This window comes from Hyaena hyaena, unplaced genomic scaffold, assembly GCF_003009895.1.
Source record: "Hyaena hyaena isolate Hyena2069 unplaced genomic scaffold, ASM300989v1 scaffold_1911, whole genome shotgun sequence".
Lineage (NCBI taxonomy): Eukaryota > Metazoa > Chordata > Mammalia > Carnivora > Hyaenidae > Hyaena > Hyaena hyaena.
In genome coordinates, this window is record NW_024082521.1 from 33,491 (window position 1) to 55,553 (window position 22,063).

Below are 22,063 nucleotides of genomic sequence, written 5' to 3' on the forward strand. Positions count from 1 at the left end.
GTTGGCCATCTGGATGTCCTCTTTGGAGAAGTGTCTGTTCATATCTTTTCCCCATTTCTTCACTGGGTTGTTTGTTTCTCGGGCGTGGAGTTTGGTGAGTTCCTTATAGATTTTGGAAATTAACCCTTTATCTGATATGTCATTTGCAACTATCTTTTCCCATTTTGTTGGTTCCCTATTAGTTTTGTGGGTTGTTTCCTTTGCTGTGCAGAAGCTTTTAATCTTGATGAGGTCCCAATCGTTTATTTTTGCTCTTGATTCCCTTGCTTTTGGGGATGTGTCAAGTAAGAAGTTGCTGCAGTGGAGGTCAAGGAGGTTGTTTGCTGCTTTCTCCTCTAGGGTGTTGATAGTTTCCTGTCTCACGTTCAGGTCCTTTATCCGTTTTGAGTTTATTTTTGTGTATGGTGTGAGAAAATGATCTAGTTTCATTCTTCTGCATGTTGCTGTCCAGTTCTCCCAACACCATCTGTTAAAAAGGCTGTCTTTTTTCCATTGGATATTCTTTCCTGCTTTGTCAAAGATTAGTTGGCTGTATACTTTTAGGTCCACTTCTGAGTTCTCTATTCTGTTCCATTGGTCTATGTGTCTGTTTTTGTGCCAATACCATACTGTCTTCATGACGACAGCTTTGTAGTAGAGGCTAAAGTCTGGGATGGTGATACCTCCCATTTTGGTTTTATTTTTCAGTATTACTTTGGCTATTTGGCACCCCAAATATTTTTAAACCATTAGTAGATCTTTCTTCTATAGTGTCTAAGAAGTGGCACTAAAAAATTAATGTTGAAAAGGGATTTAGAGTAAAATTCTGTTCTTTCTTTATAGTTCTGAGAACTTTGATAGTCCTAAAGTGGTTTTTTTAATTAAAGAAGGGTTGACTTTGCTAAAGTTAGTAACTAAAGAAAAGGAAAAAAGATCGATACAATTTAATTTTAAATTGCAATGTCTGCTTTTTGAGTTTTACTGAGGAACTATGAATTAGTAGAATCTAGAAAGAACTGGAAGCAACCTCAGAGATTAGATCATCTAATACTATTTCTCATTTTGTAGGTAAGGAAACAAAGACCTGGTTACATTACTTTCTCTGTGGTCATGTAACTGTGAAGCTAACCGCAGAAGTTTGGGATATGTAATCAGACTTTGTTCACTTTGTTAAATCTTGCCACATGGACAAAGTGGTTAAAGCTGATTTAGCATCCTAATGATTTTCCGGCTTATTTTTTCTTTTTAATTTGTGTATTGGACCTTTATCAGGGCAAATCATCATCACTAGTCCATGGAGGAACATCTAGTTTGGTTTATATCTTCTCTTTTGCTATTTCTGATTCTCATCCCCCTTTCCCTTTTTCTGCCAGCCCAGTTATAGGCACTGTTCTATTGTATTTGCTACCTGTGTTCTCACATATGTTGGGTTCTTATAAAATATATTGTTGATTGGTACATTCTGTTTTGAAATTATGTACTGGTATTATCCCATGTGCAAAACTTTGTTCTATTCCTCTTTTCATTTATCTCTGTTTTAAATCTGTCCATGTCACTGCTGAACTCTTTTGTTGCTCCTAACTGGTACATAGGTTTCTGCAATTTGAAATACCACATTTCTATTATCAGTTTCCTGTGGACTGTCTTGACCTGCCTCTGCCCCCTCTACTTAGTGCCATGCCATTACCTGACCTACCATCTCCTCCCTACTTGATAAGATCCACCCCTCTGATTGGGGTGCTTTTGTTTTCATTAGCATTTGACTGCTCAGGATAAGTACTTGTGGCTCCTTAGCTCCTTCAGTCTTTTTTTTTTTTTTTTAATCCAAGTTAGTTAACATATAGTGTAATATAGTGTAATAATGATTTCAGGAGTAGAATTTAGTATTCCATCAGTTATGTACAACAGCCAGTGCTCATTCCAAGTGCCCTCCCTAATGTCCATCTCCCATTTAGTCCATCCCCCCAACTGCTGCCCCTCCAGCAACCCTCAATTTGTTCTCTATATTTAAGAGTCTCTTACGGTTTGTCTTCCTGTATTTTTATCTTATTTTTGCTTAGCATAATATACTCTAGTTCTATCCATGTTGTTGCAAATGACAGATTTTATTCTTTTTGATTGCCGAGTAATTGTGTGTGTGTGTGTGTGTGTGTGTATGCACTCACATACATCTTCTTTATCCATTCATCAGTTGATGGGCATTTGGGTTCTTTTCATAATTTGACTGTTGTCAGTAGTGTGGCTATAAATATTGGGGTATGTGTACCCCTTCAGATAGGCATTTTTCTATCCTTTGGATAAATTCCTAGTAGTGCAATTGCTGGGTTATAGGGTAGTTCTATTTTTAATTTTTTGAGAAACCTCCATACTGTTTTCCAGAGTGGCTGCACCAGTTTACATTCCTACCAGTAATGCAGAAAAAAATAAAATCCCCTTTCTCTGCATCCTTGCCAACATCTGTTGTTTCCTAAGTGTTAAATTTTAGCCATTCTGACAGGTGCGAGGTAATACATTATTGTGGTTTTGGTTTGTATTTTTCTGATGATGAGTGATGTGGAGCATCATTTCATGAGTCTGTTAGCTTTGTGGATGATTTTTTTGGAAAAGTGTCTATTCATGTCTTTCACCCATTTCTTAAATGGATTATTTGTTTTTTGGGTGTTGAGTTTGATATAAGCTAGAACAAACAAATTCTAAAATTTGCTTAGAACCAGAAAAGACCTTGAAGAGCCAAAGCAAACTTGAAAAAGAAAACCAAAGCTGGAGGCATCACAATTCTGGACTACAAACTAGATTACAAAGCTGTAATCATCAAGACAGTGTGGTACTGGCACAAAAACAGACACACAGACCAATGGAACAGATTAAAGAACCCAGAAATGGTACCCAGAAATTGGTACCTCAAAGGTATGGCTGACTAATGACAAAGCAGAAAAGAATATCCAATAGAAAAAAGTCTCTTCAGCAAATGGGTTTGAGAAGGCTGGACAGTGACATGCAGAAGAATGAACCTGGACCACTTTCTTGCACCATACACAAAATTAAACTCAGAGTGTAAGACAGAAAGCCATCAAATTCTACTAGAGAACAGGCAACAAACAACATCTTTGACTTCAGCTGCAGCAGCTTCTTTCTTGACATGTCTCCAAAGGCAAGAGAAACAAAAGCAAAAATGAAATATTGGGACCTCATCAAGATAAAAAGCTCCTTGGATCACCTGGGTGGCTCAGTCAGTTAAGCATCTGACTTCAGCTCAGGTCATGATCTCACAGTTTGTGGGTTCAAGCGCCATGTCAGGCCCAAGTGCTAACCACTTCATGAATGATTTACAGATCTGAGTACAACAAAGTAGAGAAAATAGAAAAAATGAATCACTGATTCTGTTTGAAGTATCCCATTAAAAACATTATAAGGTGACTAGACAACTGCAATGTTAAAACCTAGGAATTAGTACCTAGACATACAAAGGACCCTGAAGGGTAGGGTTGGAAAGGAAAGATATGAAACCCAAAAGAAAACAATAGGGATATCAATGGGCACTTCACAGAAGGGGCAAGACTAAGAAGCTTTTTATCTTTTTTTTATGTTTATTTATTTTTTCATGTTTTATTTATTTCTGAGAGAGAGAGAGAGAGACAGCATGAGCAGGGGAGGGTCAGAGACAGAGGGAAATACAGAATCTGAAGCAGGCTTCATGCTCTAAGTTAGCTGTCAGCACAGAGCGCGACACGGGGCTCGAACCTACGAACTGTGAGATCATAACCTGAGCTGAAGTCGGACGCTTAACCAACTGAGCCACCCAGGCTCCCCAAAGCTGAGGTTTTAAAGGTGTTCCCGGAATTTTAAAAAATACTGTTCCCACCCCCACCCCCAAATTTTAACTGAATATTGGACAGATTAATTGATGCTAATTTTATAGTATTTGGTATTGGGAATAAGGTTCATCCTGGGCACAAGTGAAAGTCACATGCTCTTTTTAGAACTGTAATGTTTCGGAGTGCCTGGGTGGCTCAGTCGGTTGGGCGTCTGACTTCAGCTCTGGTTATGATCTCATGGTCCATGGGTTCGAACCCTGCGTCGGGCTCTGTGCTGACTGCTGGCACAGAGCTTGGAGCCTGTTTCGGATTCTGTGTCTCCCTCTCACTCTGACCGTCCCCTGCTCACATTCTCTCTCAAAAAAAAACAAAAAACAAAAAACACTAGAACTGTGATGTTTCATATGTGCATTTAACTAAATTCGTTGAGCTCTTGCTGTTCATCATATATTGTTAGGCTAAAAATAAAAAAAATAAACATTATTCCTTCCTATGAAGAACTCACAGTATAGTGTGGGAAACTATATTGTTAACAGATAAATTGTGATTCAATGTGATAAGTGCTATAAATGGAGTATAATGCTTTAGAGAACCTAAAGGATGGAACAACTTTGTCCGAGAGTGGCAGGAAAGGTTCACTAGAGTCACATCAACTTAGAATTTATATTTGTGATCTTGAAAATAATTATTTCCGAAACTGTTATGCAAAAGATGTTTAAAAATACTGATTATAGGGCACCTAACGCAAGGAGTCTGATTTTTAGTAGGTTAGCATTCCAGGCGATTCTGAAATGGGTCATAGATCTCACTTTGGAAAACACTGAGATAAATATTTATGAATTGGAATCCTACTTGAGATCCCAGAACTGTTAGATCATTTAACAAAATGATTTTAGATATTTTTGAAAGAAGTGTGGTTATCAAAAGAGCATTTTGATATGTTAATCATTTTTTATGATTTTTGGTTGAACTCTTATTAAAACTGATTCACATTTAATGCCTCTACATTAAATTTTTGATTCATTGAAAATTTATGTTTTGTAGGAGTATCTGTTAAAAGTCACTGGGTTTTGGTAGGATTTAAATGTTTTTGCAACAAAATTCAGTTTCACAGAAAGCAAACGAAATACAAAGTGATACATTAAAAAATGGGTTTGGATAGATAATTATTTGCCTTATTGGAGGTGACGAAAACCATTAACAAAAGTTTCTGAACACGTTTACCAGCATAAGCAAAGATATGTACGCAAAAATGTAGCTTGAGTTACAAGAGTTTTGAAACAGGCAAACCACAATTGGAGGTTGCCTTGCTCTTCATTCAGTCTTTTTTCTTTCTTTTGAATTTTTTTTTAGTTCAAGTATAATGGCACAATATCATATTAGTTTCTGGTGTACAGCATAGTGACTTGACATTGTATACATTATAAAATGCTCACCACCCTTAAGTGTAGCTACTATCTGTCACTATGTAAAGTTATTACAGTATTATTGACTGTATTACCTATGCTGTACTCTTCATCCCTGTAACTTATTTTATGACTGGAAGTTTGTACCTCTAAATCCCCCTCACTAGTTCCACCCATCCCCCATCCCTCTTCCTTCTGGCAAACACTAGTTAGTTCTCTGTATTTACAAGTCTTTTTCTATTTGTTTTGTTTTTTAGATTCCACATATAAGTGAAATAATATATTTGACTTTCTCTGACTTTCATTTAGCATAATACCCTCTAGGTCTACCCATGTTGTCGTGAATAACAAGATTTCATTATTTTTTTGTTGCAGAATAAAATAATGCTGTAATAAACAAAGGTGCATGTATTTTCTCAATTTAGTGTTTTCATTTTCTTTGGTTAAATATTTTGATTTTAATTTTTTAGGAAATTCTGTACCATTTTCTACAGTGGTCACACCAATTTATTTTCCCACCAGGAGTACACAAGGGTTCCCTTTATTCCCCGTCCTTCTCAAAACTTCTTGTTGTTAGTTCTTGTCTTTTTGATACTAGCCATCCTGGATAATGTAAGATTATATCTCATTGTGGTTTTCATTTACATTTCCTTGATAGTAATACTGAGCATCTTCTTATATGTGTCTGTTTGCTATCTGTACATCTTCTTTGGAGAACTATCTTTCAGGACCTCTGCCCATTTTTTAATCAGAGTATTGGGGGTTTTTGGTGTTGGGTTGTATAAGCTTTTTATATATTTTGGATGTTAACCATTTGTTGGATATATCATTTGCACATATCTTCTCCCATTCAGTAGGTTGCCTTCTCATTCTGTTGGTTTCCTTTCTGTGCAAAACCTTTTTATTTTGATGTAGTCCCAATACTTTATTTTTGCTTCTGTTTCCTTTGCCTTAGGAAACATATCTAGAAAAATATTGCTAATGTTGATGTCCAAGAGATTACTTCCTGTTTTTTGTTGTTTTTGTTTTTAGGATATTTGTAGTTTCGGGTCTTCCAGTAGATCTTTAATCCATGTTGAGTTTATTTTGAGTTTATCTTTGTATATGGCATAACATAGTCATCTAGTTTCATTATTTTTCATGTAGCTGTCCAAGTTTTTCAACACCATTTTTAGAAGACACTGTCTTTTCCCCTTTGTATATTCTTGCCTCCTTTGTCATAGAGTAATTGGGCATATAAACATGGATTTATTTCTGGTCTCTCAATTCTGTTCCATTGATCTATATGTCTGTTTTTGTGTCCATACCATATTGTTTTGATTACTGTAACTTTGTAGTGTAGTTTGATAACTGGGATTGTGACATCTCCAGCTTTGTTCTTTCTCAAGGTTATTTTGGCTATGGGGGGAATTTTGTGGTTCTGTACAAATTTTAGGGTTGTTTGCTCTAATTCTGTGAAAAGTACTCTTCATATTTTGAAAGAGATAGACTTGAATTTGTAGACTGCTTTGGATGGCTTTATGGACATTTAAACAATATTCTTCCAATCCATAAGCAGGGTATGTGTTTCTATTTATTTGTATTGTCTTCAATTTCTTTCATCAGTGTCTTATAGTTTTCAGAGTACAGGTCTTTCACCTCTTTGGTTAGTTTTATTCCTATGTATTTTATTATTTTTGGTGTGATTATAAATGGGATTTTTATCCTTAATTTCTTTTTCTGCTACTTTGTTGTTAGTGTATAGAAACACAACAGTTTTCCTTATATTAAAAAAAGTTTTTAATGTTTTTATTTTTTAGAGAGAGAGAGACAGAGAATGAGTGGGAGAGAGGCAGAGAGAGAGAGGGATACACAGAATCAGAAGCAGGATCCAGGCTCTGAGCTGTCAACACAGAGCCCAATGTGGGGCTCAAACCCACGAACTGTGAGATCATGACCTGAGCTGAAGTTGAATACTTATCCAGCTGAGCTACCCAAGCACCCACAGTTTTCCTTACATTAATTCTGTATCCTATAATGTAACTGAATTCATTTATTAGTTCTGATAGGGTTTGGTGAAGCCTTTAGGGTTTTCAATATATAGTATCATATCATCTGCAAATAGTGACAGTTTTACTTCTTTCTTACCAATTTGGATGCTTTTTAGTTCTTTCTCTTATCTGTTTGCTATGGCTAGGACTTCCAGTATTATGCTGAATAAAAGTGGTAAGATAGTTATTTCTCTTCTGAGCTTAGAGGAGAGCTTTCAGTTTTTCATCATTGAGTATGATGTTACCTGTGGGGTTTTTTATATCTGGCCTTTATTATGTTGAGATATATTTCCTCCAAACCCACTTTGCTGAGAGTTTTTGTCATGAATGGATGTTGAATTTTTTCAAATGCTTTTTATGCTTCAACTGAGGTGAAATTTTATCCTTCATTTTGTTAATGTGGTTGTATCATGTGGATTGATTTGCTAATATTGATACATCCTTGCATTTCTAGGGAAAATTGTGGTTGAACATCATGGTTGGTGATCCTCTTAATGTATGTTGAATTCAGTTTGCTAATATTTGTTGAGGATTTTTGCATCTATGTTCATCAGGGATATTGGCCTGTAAAATTTTTTGTGATGTCTTTATCTGGTTTTGGTTTCAGGATAAATGCTGGCCTAATGGAATGAATTTGGAATTTTTTTTTCTATTTTAAAATAGTTTGAGAAGAATAGTTATTAACTCTTTTTTAATAATTTGGTAAAATTTACTTGGGAAGTCATCTGGTCCTGACCTCTGTTTATTGGGAGTTTTCTGATTACTGATTCAATTTTGTTACTAGTGATTAAGTCTGTTCAGATTTTCTACTAATTCCTTATTCAGGGTTAGAATTTTGTATGTTTCTAGAAATTTACCCATTTCTTCTAGGTTGTCCAGTTGGTGGCATATAGTTTTCCAAAGTAGTCTCTTATAAAATTCTTTGTGTTTCTATGCTATTGGTTGTAACTTCTCCTCTTTCATTTCTGATTTTGTTATTTTGAATCCTCTCCTTTTTTTTGAGAGTCTGTCTAAAGACTCATCAAAAAAGGTTTTCTATTTTTTTATCTTTTCAAAAATGAGCTCTTAATTTCATTGATCTCTTCTACTTTTTTATCTCTATTTCACTTATTTCTGTTCTATTTTGAGTTACTTCTTTCTACTAACTTTGGGTTTTGTTTGTTCTTGTTTTTTTAATTCCTTTGGGTATAAGATTAGATGGCTTATTTGAGGCTTTTGTTTCTTGAGAAAAGCCTCTATCACTATAAACTTCCCTCATAGAACTGGTTTTATGACCAGATTTTCAAATCTTACATTACCATTTTTCTTTTCTGCATATATTTTAAAATTTTCTCCTTGATTTCTTCATTGACCTATTGTTTGTTTAATATCATTTTGTTCAGCTTGCCTGTGTTTTTGGATTTTTTTCCAGTTGTTTTCTTATAATTGATTTTTAGTTTCATACCATTGTGCTCAAGAAAACATAAATGATCTGATTTCCATCTTAAATTAATTGAGACTTCTTTTGTGGCCTAACGTGATCTCTCCTGGAGAATGTTCCATGTACTCTCAAAATGTACACATATTCTGCTGATTTGGGATGAAATATTCTGTATGCATCTATTAAGTTCATCTGATTTGTTGTGTGGCTCAAAGCTACTGTAAGTCTGTTTTCTCTTATGTAAGTATTGCTGCACCAGGTTTTGGGGAGTCGGGGGGGCAGGGAGCTAATATTTGTGTGGAATATCTTTTTACATCCTCACTTTCAGTAGGCTGTATGTGTCTTTGGGTCTGAAGTGAGTCTCTTGTAGGTAGCATATAGATGGACTTACCTTTTTTATCCATTCAGTCATTCTTTGTCTTTTGATTGGAGCATTGGGTCCATTTACACTTGAAGTAATTATTGATAGGTATGTATGTATTGCCTTTTGGTAATTGTTTTCTGTTTGTGGTTCTTTCCTGTTCTTTTCTTCTCTTGCTCTTTTCCATCATGATTGATGACTTTTTTATTTCTATGCTCGTATTCTTTTCTCTTTTTTGTGTATCTTCTATATGTTTTTGGTTTTGGGTGGCTTTGAGGTTCATATATATCATCCCAGATATATAACAAATTTGAAAGGCACATTTTTAGTCTACCTGCCCACATTCTATGTATAAATTCTATGTAAAATATGATGTCATATTTTACATCTTTTAGTGAGTACTTAACTAATTTTTTAGGTGTAATTAACTTTACTACTGTTGTCTTTTAAACTTTCATACTAGGTTTATAGTTAATGGATCTGCCAACTTTATTATGTGTTGACCAGTAAAATTTTTTCCTTTCATAATTCTTTTCACTCATAGCCTTTTCTTTTCTGCTTAAAGAAATCCCTTTAACATTTCTTATAGTCCAGGTTAGTGATGATGAACTCGTTTAGCCGTTTTTTTAATATCTCTCCCTAAATTCTGAATAACAATCTTGCTGGGTAGAGTATTCTTGGTTGTAGGTTTTTTTCTTTCAGCACTTTCAATATATCATGCCACTCCCCCTGCAAAGTTTCTGCTGAAAAGTTAGCCAGTAGCCTTATGGAAGTTCCCTTGTACAAAACTAGTTGCTTTTTCTCTTGCTGCTTTTAAGTCTCTCTCTTTATCTTTAATTTTTGACATTTTTATTTAAGTGTTTTGATGTGAACCTCCTTGGTTCATCTTTTTTCGGGCTCTCTGTACTTCCTTGGACCTGGATGTCCATTTCTTTCCCCTGGTTAAGGAAGTTTTCAGCTATTATAGTTCAGATAATTTTTTTGCCCTTTTCTAATTTCTCCTTCTTGGATCTTTATGATGTAAATGTTAGTGTGCTTATTGCTGTCTCAGAGGTATAACCTACCCTTGTTATTGTTTGATTTTTTTTTAACTCTTTTTTTCTTTTTGCTGTTCCGTTATTTTGGTTTCCATTATTCTATCTTCTAGATAGCTGCTCCATTCTCATACATCCTCTAATCTACTATTGATTCCTTCTAGTGTTTATTTCATTTCACTCATTATATTCTTCAGCTCTGGTTCTTTTTTATATTTTCCATCCCTTTGTTCATTCACTCTTTTCTCAAGTCTAGTGAGGATCTCTATGATTATTATTTTCAACTCTATCAGTTAGATTACATTTCTCTGTTTCACTTAGTTCAAAAGTTGTTTTATTATTTCATTGGAGCATATTCTTGTCTTCTCATTGTGTTTCACTTTCTGTGTTTATTTTTATGAATCAGGTGGAACATCAACATCTTCCAGTCTTGAAGTTATGGCCATGTATAAGAACATCCCCTGCATAGACTGTATGCCTGGAAACTTAGGCTGGCTGGCTGAGTTTAGCAGGCGGAAGCTGAAGATCCAGGGGCACTCTGTGCCACGGGCACCCTGATGGGCCAGTGGAACAGCCACAAAGCTGGCTTCTTCATGCAGGGGGTGCCCTGTCAGAACAGCTGGGGCTGGAGTAGGCACAGGCCAGGGTGTCCCCAGGGTACTCCACATCAGGGCCATTTTGGCAAGAATGCTGAAGCTGTAGTCAGCACAGGCTAAGGGTGTTCCATTACCTGCTACACTGGGGTAGCCTTGTTAGGAGGGCTGGAGCTGGGATGGTTATAGGCAGAGGTGCCATCTTTGGTACGTAACTGGAGCTAGTGTTGGCTAGGGGGCCAGGACTCACCAAGGCAGCAGGCCGCCTAGAGTGTCCAGACCCTGCTCCCCTCTGTACTGTCAAGGTTGAAGAGAATCATAAACAATGGTGTTCACCAGCACCTCTGACAACTCTGAGACAGCTCTAGCTATTCCTCCATTTGGTAGACACTCTAGGGTAGTAAATGGGTTTCCTTCAATTCTAGTCTAGTTGCTCTTTAATCTGTAGTTTTTTCCTTTGTCCTAGGGTGGGCAAATCTTCTGGTCCCTCAGTACTGTCCCTCGCCACTGCATTTCACAGCATTGGGAGTCAGGTTCCCATCATTACCAGGTTTCTGTCTTTTCTACCCCTCTCTGTGGTATCTCTGTCTTTTGTTGTGCAGAAACTATTCAGTCAGCACTCAGTTCTTCAGGCAAAATTTTTGCTCCATATGTAGATATAGATTTGGTATGTGGATGGGTGGAGGGGAATTCAGAGTCTTCCTACACCATCATCTTGGACCTCCCTCCCCATTAGGTTTTTCTTTCTTTAACGTAAGCTCTACACCAAACGTGGGGCTTGAACTCTTGACCCCACGAAAAAGAATTGCAAGCTCCAATAAGCCATCTAGGGCCCCCCCGCATTTGTTTTTTTATATAGATGACCATTATCATCTGCAGATATTGATAATTTTGTCTCCTGTCCATTCCTGTATCTGGTATTTTCTTTGCGACACATTAATGGTGTCTGTTCTGGCCAGTCCTCTAGTTTGCAGACCAAGCATCGGCAATGAGAACAGGTTTCCTGGAGTGGGTCTCAGGCTACAAGGGTTGCACCTGAAATTCCTCCATTAAATATGATTTTATGTTAGTGAGTCATCCTTGAATTCCTGAAATCATCTCATGATGATTCTGTTATTTTTTACTACTTTTTTTTTTTTTTTAAATAAGCTCTACACCCAACATGGTGCTCAAACTAAAGACCCTGAGATCAAGAGTTGCATGCCCCACCACCTAAGCCAACCACATAACTCTGGGTTAGCTATTTCTTTAATTTAGGATTCTTAGTTTTTATTCTTTGATGAACTTTATGTCTTTATCTGGTTTTAGAAGCAAGGTTATATTAGCTTTATAACCCAAATAAGGTATCCAATTCTTTTTTTTTTTTTTTAAGTTTTATTTCTTCATTCTGAAAGGGAGTGAAGGACGGGCAGATAAAGAGGGAGAAGGACAATCAGGCAGCCTCCGCATTGACAGCACAGAACCTAGGGGCTGTAAACTCATGAACTATAAGAGATCATGACCTGATCCGAAACCAAGAGTTGGATGCTTAATCGACTGAGCCACCCAGGTGCCCCAGATATCTAATTCTTTAAAGCTTAGCACCAGTCCTGAGGCCTTGGGGGTTCTTGAGAACATCTTTGGTTACCATTTCAATTTCTTTCATGATTACATGGGGTTATTTAAAATTGAATATTTTATAGCCAGTGATACTTAATTAAATTTTGTATATATGTTCTTATATGTATATTCTAAAGAGCCTTTTTCAATTGAATGTTTGAACAAGGTCCTAAGTCCAAAATTATGACATAGTTGATCAAGTGTTTCTTTGATAGTACTCATAACTTACTAATATCCTTCCAGTAGATGAGCCAGATGGCCGAAGCTGGCTGGAGCAGCATGTGGTTCATCAGTACTGGACAGTCAGATCCTCAAGATTTCCTCATAGTTTACATTTACACTCCAATTTAGCCGCTGTCTGGTAAGAAGCTAAGCTTTTCATTTAATGTGTTAATAGAAGAAACTTTGATGTTTCAAATACGCTTTAGATTTATAGTTTAAATCAAGTACTTCCCTGAAATTTAAACTTGTTATTTTTTTAATAATTCTAATTGAACATAGTTTTAAATTATGTAATTATTTTTAAAATGAGATTACTCATTTAATTATAATCTGTCTTTGGACTTGTTATTTTCGAAGCGAGTAGATTGGTATAAACTAGGCCATTTATTGATTTCTGTTTTAATGCACTTATTGCAAAATTACAATTACTATTTGCCCAAAACAATACATAGTTTTAAATATTTGGCTAAATCAGCAATAAATATAATAATTAGAATTGTTCTGAAAGTACTTCTCAGAGTATTACAGTTGACATGTAGAAATAAGGATGGGAGGGCATTTAAAGCATGTTGTTATGTTTATTTGCATATTAATTACTTGTTAAATTACCCCTAAATGCTTATGTATATTTTTAATATTTATTTATTTTGAGGGAGAGAAAGACACACAAACTGGGGAGGAGGGGGGACTAGAGAGGGAGAGAGAATCCCAAGCAGGGTCTACACTGTCAGCACAGATGTCAAGAGTCAGACACTTAACCGACTGAGCCACCCAGTGGCCCCTAATGCATATATTCCTTAACGCATGTAATTTTAACTTCATGAGAAACCTTTTCATTGACATTTGTTGTTTACTGTCTAATAGGGACCAACACTTGTATAGCAGTGACCCGTTATATGTTCCCGATGACAGAGTTTTTGTTACTGAGACACAGGTTATTCGGGAAACCTTATGGTAAGACCTGTTAACCTAAGTATTAGTATAGGAGATTTTATTTATGAGAAGCAGAATTTTAGTTTATAAGGAAAAGTATTCACAGTTTCTTCACATGCATTCTAAAAAATAGGCCCTTGGGTTTAACCCAGAACTGTTTTTAGTGCTCACCTACAGGTAGCTTGGGGGACTCAGGATACTCGTTATTTCAGATTTGATTGTGGAGATTATGAGAATTTGGTATGTTTACTTCTTTCCCGTTTTTAATAATTTAGTATATGATTTAGTTATATTAAACCATTACTTTTTAAATATCTGAGTTCAAAGACAGGTTCCTGGTTTGCTAACTGCTCTTAATAGGCAAGCGTTTATCAGTGAGAGCCTGTATCCTATACCTGGAAACCAGGAATCTAAGAATTTAGAATGTGTTCACACAAAAATGAAAATGAGAAATGCAACATGTAGTGCTGATATCTCTGAGATTTCTAGGTCATGGTCCTCTCTAACAGAAAGTATAATATTGACATTCTTAAAAAGGGGAAGATCTGTTTGGGCCATTACATAGAGGAAGAAAGGCTTGACAACATTATTTCAACTTCTCTGTAAGATGATATTGAAATACCTTAAGTCTTAATTTAATCAGGTAAAAAGATTGATGTCTTCTGCTTTCTATCTATCTGACCACTATGCCCCGAACACCCAGTTTTGAATCTTTTGTTAAAATTTCTTAGGCATTACTACTGATGAACATTCTTGTAGACTTAAAGTACACTCATCTTTTTTATTTCATTTCAGGTTACTTTCAGGGGTAAAAAAGCTCTTTATATATCAGTTGATAGATGGGAAGGTAACTGTGAGAAACAGTATTATAGTAACTCATTTGACACATGTAAGTTATTCATATTTATTCTGATTAAAATTAAATAAAAGGATGTATGTAAACTGGTTATATAACTTTAGAGCATTTTGCAATTTTAAAATTAGTTTATCAAATGTACTTAAGGTCCAAAAGGCAAAATTAAGTTGCGTATCTTTATAGTGCTAGAGAATTCTTTAATATTGTTTGTTATATTCACATTTAGTTTCAATTTACGTTTTCTGCTTTTTATTTGTCAGTTCTATATTGGGAAGCTATAAATTTGTTTGTAGCACATTTATTTACCTTATAGGTATTTTTAAAAAGTATAAGCCACAGTTCTATATTCTGTAGAAATTAGTGCTTATATTACTTCCTTTGAGTAGAAAACTAAATATTCATTTTGTTTTCTACTAAGTATAAAATAGTCACAAAATAAATATTTTAGTGAAGGAATATGAATTTGAATGTTTGTGGTTTGCTTCTGTTGTAGAGCTGTTTACGATCAGTGCTAGAACAAATAGCAGCATATGGCCAAGTTGTGTTTCGACTCCAGGAATTCATCGATGAAGTCATGGGGCACAGCTCTGAAAGCATGTTACCTGGAAATGGTTCTTTTCCCAAGAAGTTGACTGAAGCTCCCTTTCGGACATACCAGGCATTCATGTGGGCCCTGTATAAATACTTCATTAGTTTCAAAAAGGAACTTACAGACATTGAGAAGTACATCATCAGTAATGGTATTTAAATGTCCCTCCCTTCTACTTGTAAGACACATAAGTCATATTTTGAATGCCATCTAGGTTATTAATTGATAAAAGGTTTGAAAATTCCATGGCAAGTAAGTAATAATCATGATAATTTTTAATTCATTTTAAAATTATATTTTAAGCCATTCAATTCCCTAAAAATCCAAATACTACAGAAAATTTACCATAAAAATTATTATTCTTGTGCTATTTCTCTAGTCAAGTACTCAGTTCCATTCCCCAGAGGCAACCAAGTGATGAGTTTCTTATGCATCCTTCCAAAAATAATTTAAACATATGCAAGCAATGCATATTCATATATACATACCTAGTCGTCTGTTAACTACTCTCTTCAAACTATTTTCTAATTTAAATTTTGAGGATTATATCACACAAAAATGTAAAGAGCCGAGTCTCATTCTTTTCTACAAATTCTTTTTTATAAAGATATATGAATGTATTATAGACCAATCGCCTTTTGTTTGTTGTGGACTTTTTTATTTTTGAGAGAGAGAACGTGAGCGGCGGGAAGAGGGAAAGAGGGAGAAAGAGAGAATCCCAAGCAAGCTCCATGCTCGGTGTGGAGCCTGACATGGGGCTCGATTCCATGACTCTGGGATCATAACGTAGGCCATTATCAAGATCTGGACCCTCAACCAACTGAGCTACCCAGGCACCCCCCAACCAGTCCTCTTTTGATGAATATTTAGGCTATTTCTGATCTTTTGCTGTTGCCAGCACTACTATAGTGATAACACAAACATGGAAATAATTGTACACACGTGCAGCAAGGTATAGAATAAATTCTTAATGGAATTGGTAAAGAGTATGTGATAGCATGTGTGATTTTGATACACATCACCACATGGATTTCCACAGAGAACAGTTGCCAGCAGTGTATATGAATATCTGTTTCCTTACGCTCTTACCAATGGTGTGCTGTCAAACTTTTTGATCACCAGTATGACAGGTACAAAATGGTAACCAGTATCAGCTCACCTCCACCACTTTAAAAAAATTTTTTTTAATGTTTTTATTTCTGAGAGACAGTGTGAGCAGGAGAGGGTCAGAGAAAGAGGGAGACACAGAATCTGAAACAGGCTCCAGGCTCTGAGCTAGCTGTCAGCACAGCACAGCACAGCTCAATGCGGGGCTCGAACCCACGAACCATGAGATCATGACCTAAGCCGAAGTCGGACGCTTAACCAACTGAGCCACCCAGGCGCCCCTCACCTCCGCCACTTTTATTTTCAACTACTACAAAAAATAGTAGCCAGAAGTCCCATATTCTCACCACCCAACTTCCCTCACCTCTGCATATGGTATGTTATCAAAACTAGGAAATTGACATTGGCACAATAACATTTAATTGTTCTGCAGACCTGACATGAGTTTCACCAGTTTTGCAGGGACTTGTTTTGTGGGGAGAGAAGTAATATCTTTGTGTATAGTTCTGTGATACTTTATTACATGTATGTATTTGTATACCCACTTCCATCTTCAGGATACAGAGCTCTGCCATCCCCATGAAAAAACTTGCTCTTGCTCCCCTTTGTAGTAACCACCCCCTCACTAAAACAGTAACCAACTGTAGTCTGTTTTTTATATGCCCAATATAGTTTTAATTTTTATTATTTTGTTAGGAATTGAGGTTGAGTGCCTCTATATGTTTAAGAATCACATTTATTTCCTTTTTTTTCTGAACTGTCAGTTACTTTATACGTTATTTTTTTTCTGAGTTGTTTTTTCTTTCTTTAGGGAAATTAGCTCCTTGTGAAATGAGATTAAAACCCACCACACTCCAGTTTGCCGTATCTTTCTATAAGTGGTTGACTTAGCTTTTATATTACATTCTGAATGTGGATATTCTTCCTTGCTAGTAAGTTTGATTTCTTGATATTTTGCAGACACTACAATAACTCTTGCAATAGTGGTGGACAAGTTGTCGCCTCGATTGGCTCAGCTCAAAGTTCTCCACAAAGTATTTAGTACTGGAGTAGCAGAAGTTCCACCTGACACTCGAAATGTTGTTCGGGCATCTCATCTGCTTAATACACTGTATAAGGCCATTCTTGAATATGACAATGTTGGAGAAGCCTCTGAGCAAACTGTATGTAAGACTTTTGTCCTTTCTAAGTTACATGACTCTCATTTTGCTCCGCCAAAGGTGTGGTGGGTAGACTGTCATATAATTCTTTGTAAAAATAGTGCTTAAATCATGGTGTGTCAGACAGTTGGTCAGAGGGTTTTTTTTTAATTTTTAAAAATGTTTTATCTATTTCTGAGAGAGACAGTGTGAGCAGGGGAGGGTCAGAGAGAGGAGGAGATACAGAATCTGAAACAGGCTCCAGGCTCTGAGCTAGCTGTCAGCACAGGGCCTGATGCGGGGCTCGAACCCACAAACCCTGAGATCATGACCTGAGCCGAAGTCAGATGCTTAACCCACTAAGCCACCCAGGCACCCCTGTTTTTGTTTTTAAAGAGAGAGAGAGAGTGTGTGTGAGCAGGGGAGAGTGGCAGAGGGAAGGAGAGAGAACCTTAAGCAGGCTCCTCGCTCAACACAAACCTGACACTCGCCTCAATTCCATGACCCTGGTACCGTGACCGAGCTGAAATCAAGAATTGGACGCTCAACTGACTGAGTCATCCAGGTGTCCCTTGGTTTTTTGTTTTTGTTTTTGGCTTTTTTCAGAGTTTTTTTTTTTTTTTTTTAAGTTTTTAATGTTTGTTCATTTTTAAGAGAGACCATGAAGGGGAGGGAAGGGGCAGAGAGAGGGAGACACAGAATCTGAAGGAAGCTCCAGGCTCTGAGCTGTCAGCAGAGTCCGACGTGGGGCTCATCTCATGAACTGTGATATGATGACCTGAACTGAAGCTGGACACTTAACCGACTGAGCCACCCAGGTGCCCCTGATTTGTTTCAGAGTTTTAAAATTAGCTTCTAAATTCAAGGCTATAGGAAACTGGCTTCTTACCTTTAATCGCCAAGATTACCAGAAGGATGAGGCAAGGACGAACAAAACATAAAAGGAAGATGTGAAAAATGCCTAGCTGACTTATTATAGATAATTGCAGCAACTCTTTCTCCAATAAAAGTACAAATCTATTATATAAGGTATCTAGAGTAGTCAAATTCATAGAAACAAAGTAGAATAGTCACTGTCAGGGACTGGGGAGAGGAGAAAGAGAAGATGTTTAATTGGTACAGAGTTCCAATTTTGCAGCATGCCAGAGGTCTGTTTTCACAATATGAATATACTACTGAATTGTACACTTTAAGACAGTATATTTTTATGTTATATATTTTTTGTCACAATTTTAACAATACTTATCTAACTAAAGGTTTATAATCTAAAAAGCTGCAAGTTTGGTTGGATACACATTTTGTTTAGATGTTTGGATATACATACTACTAGGTATGTTTTCTAGTTTGGTGATGTAACTTTTCTCACCATCTTAATACTGCAGTTTAGTATAAAATAGGTTGATTTCTTTCAGCTATGCAATTCTTTTTTCCTACTTGGAACTATAGTAGAATGAAATCATTTCCTCATTCCTAATGGACATTTTGCTAATAGTATGCTTTAGCTAGGATAAGCATGCCTCAGTTTGGACTATGCTATTTAGAACTGTTGTCCCTCTTTAACTTTCACTCTCAAGAGAGTCCTGGTATGGACTATAGACAATATGGTCATCTCATATTTAGGTGAGTTTTCATCAAGATTTTATAGAGTATGTTTTGGATTTTTAACTTCTTTTTGTCAAAAAACAGAAATCCAGTTACTCTTTAAAAGGTGTTTCAGAAATGTTAAACTTCATTTTAACCAGAGACAAGGGAGTTCTGAGAGCTGACTGTGTATACTCTGTCCTCAGGTCTCCCTGCTGTTCTCTCTCTGGGTGGAAACAGTAAGACCCTATCTGCAGATTGTGGATGAGTGGATCGTGCATGGGCACCTATGTGACTGCGCTAGGGAGTTCATCATCCAGAGGTTGGGTCCTACACACAGCTAGGGGGACCTGGGGTGCTACTCATACCTTTTTACTCTCACAGGAAAATAATGCACTTTTGTTAATTCAGGTGATACTGAGGAAGACCAGTGCAATGACAGAACTGTGTTTTCACCATAAACAAGTTCTATTGAATTTTTGTAGAAGATAATCAGGAATCAGCCAAAAATAAGTCAGTTCACAGGTTTCTTTAGCAAATTATGCTTTTTAAATGATAGTGTGTTTATTATGGTTGGCTAGTGTGGTAAAAGGCATATTGCTTCCCAAAAAGAGAATTTAGGAGATAATAAGTGGCTTCAACTAATTGCCGTTACAAATTATCAGTAGGCTAAAAGATTTGAAAATATTACAGAATTTGCTTCGAATATATTTATTTTTCCAAATTAGCTACCTTTTTTTTTAACATTCTTAATATAGTATTTAATGAATTAAGGAAAATCTTAATTCACTTATGATGATTTCCCCTTCAGTTAATTGATTTTTCTGAGTAAAATCATACAAACTACAATGTAGAACTCTCTTAACTCACTTTTAAGTTATGCATTCTGTGTAGATGTGTGGTTTTTATGGATACCTATCCATTTAACTCATCAGAAAGGAGAATGTTAAGTCCTTACAGCTCTGAAAAGGTAACCCTGTTAACAAAGTGCTTATATAAATTAGCTGGCTTGCTTTAACTGAATCTCATGTCTGTTATTATATTGTTTTTCATCGATCTTGCATGATAATTTTTATGAAAATGGGATTCTGCTTGTTATTAGAGGGTGGTGAGTGACCATTGTTTTTGTTTGTTAATAGCAGTTCAGTTAAGAATCTGAGTGGGAGGAAAATGTAGACGTCTGGAGATTACTTTTATAGGAAATGGCAAAAAATAGACTTTTATTCTACCTCTAATGAGAATCAAAGTAATCATATTTTGTTTAATTCTAATTCAAGAAACTTTTTCCTTAGTTAAATTTTACCTATGTCATTTAGAGTATTTACCTGCTTTTCTACATTAAATTGAAGTCAGATAAAAACCTCTGCCCCATTTTGCCTGAAGATTGCTTCATTTTACTAATAATTAATATTATTGGGTTTTGGAATGTCTGGACAACCTTCCTGAGCTAGAACAGATATACTGTTGCTTTTAAGGAAGAAAAGTTGAAGTTTAAAATTCTTTTGAATCTCTATAGAAACAAAAATGTTCCAGTAAATCACAGAGACTTTTGGTATGCAACTTACACACTCTACAGCGTATCGGAAAAGACGGAAAATGAAGAAAAAATGAGTGATAATGCTAGTGCAAGTTCTGGCAGTGACCAGGGACCCTCCAGCAGGCAGCATACCATGGTGTCCTTCCTCAAACCTGTCCTTAAGCAGATAATTATGGCTGGCAAGTCAATGCAGCTGCTGAAGAACCTGCAATATGCAAAGAGCATCACATGTCAGGATACAGCCAGAGGTAGCAGGTTCCTTTTCCATGTATCCTTCAGCGTTTGGGCGATTACTCTTATCTTCGTTCTTGTCATCCTGAAATAAAATTTGATAATTTTGAAAATTATCAAAGCCTTTTATTTTCATGGAAATTACAACCTTGTTACTGCTCCTAATTGAAAAGATTGTCCTCACTGGAAACTTTTAGCACTATGTTTCAGAGTCAGTGCTAGCAGTGATAAGTTCCACATGCTTTTTCCTTAGTCTTGATTCCTTAGGACTGGTTATTTAAAAAATAATTCTCTGGCATTTCTTAATACAATTCAGCATTTAGCTGTTGAGGACATAAATACAAACCCTGGCAGATAGGAATTTGTTGGTTAGCAGTTCAGACTTGATACTTGATACAGACTCAATACTTGATCAGAGATTTCAAGAAAATCTTGATATAGTTTATGGCCTTTTTTGATACAGTTTAAACAATATACTTCAGGTTTTAACAACTGACTAAAAAGATTTGAAAGGTATATATATGACCTTAATTATTTGTAGATCACCTTAAGGTTACATTACTTTGAATTGTTTTGTTTACTTTAATATTTTCACTTTGTGGAATATTTCCTCTTTGAATAATAAAATGTAATGAGCTTACACTGTCAAAAGTGTTTTCCCCAGTGAAATTATGATTCCTGTAAGTGTCATAGTGCTATCCAGTATGGTGGTAACTTAACTTTCAAGCATCCTACTTAGGGTATTACTCTTTTCAGAAAAAATTAGCTCATACTTTGAATGTTTATGAATTTTGCAATTGTCTAACAGTATATAAAAATGTTTAGTTGTACTGTACTGTAGAAGTAAAGAAATAGAGATAGGCTCTCACAGGCCACAGAAAGAATACCAGGCTATATTAGTATAAAACTACTTAATGTTACTTAATATTATTTACAGGAATATAGTTCACCATACATATTTCTTTATGTATCAGATGCAGAGAGAAAAAGCTTGTATACTCTGTTTCTGGAATCTGTACAGTCGCGTCTTCGACATGGAGAAGATTCCACTGCACAGGTCCTCACTGAGCAGCAGGCTACCAAAGAGAACCTAATTAAGATGCAGTCCATTGCTGAAAGGCATCTTGAACTGGATGATGTTCACAATCCCCTGTTGGCAATTAACTTTGCAAGGTGATACATACCTGCAAGATTTTAGATGATTGAAATGGCAGAATCTGTGCAGTATTTAGTAACTGTTTATTTCTGCTAGGTAGGGCTTTCCAGCCTTAAAAATAAAAACATTTGTAGCTTATCCTTTCTAATGAGTGAAATGCAAGAGGACATTGTGTTCAATTTGGTCTCTTTGTTTGTGAAAGTCCATAGACTATGTTGTGTCCTACGTCCCTGGGGAGCTGCTGTTACTCATACAGAGATACTTTGGAAAGTTTGGGTCCTGTGCAAGCATCACATACACACACACATACGCTATTTAAAATGTGTCTTGGCCCTTAGGTGCTTTTAGGTGCTTAGCCTGAAGTAAGTTGTTAATACCCACACAAGGCCCTATTGTCTAATGGCCCTCATTCACCTCATTCGCTGCCTGATGCCCAGTGGCTAGAAAGACCTAATCAGTACTTGACCCTTAAGGC

The 22,063-nt window shown here is 36.2% G+C and overlaps 1 protein-coding gene across 5 annotated transcripts in view; it reads left to right on the forward strand.

Moving 5' to 3' along the window:
* TUBGCP5 (tubulin gamma complex associated protein 5) overlaps positions 1-22,063 on the forward strand; it is a 58,746-nt gene that overhangs the window by 20,643 nt on the left and 16,040 nt on the right. For 3 of the 5 annotated variants that reach the window (XM_039225053.1, XM_039225056.1, XM_039225057.1), the window contains 8 exons: positions 12,481-12,598; positions 13,324-13,413; positions 14,188-14,281; positions 14,742-14,988; positions 16,905-17,107; positions 18,871-18,986; positions 20,181-20,449; positions 21,407-21,605. In XM_039225053.1, coding sequence (XP_039080984.1) covers positions 12,481-12,598; positions 13,324-13,413; positions 14,188-14,281; positions 14,742-14,988; positions 16,905-17,107; positions 18,871-18,986; positions 20,181-20,449; positions 21,407-21,605 — 1,336 coding nt within the window. The remainder of the gene's footprint in view (positions 1-12,480; positions 12,599-13,323; positions 13,414-14,187; positions 14,282-14,741; positions 14,989-16,904; positions 17,108-18,870; positions 18,987-20,180; positions 20,450-21,406; positions 21,606-22,063) is intronic. The other 2 variants (XM_039225055.1, XM_039225054.1) reach the window with 2 other exon arrangements.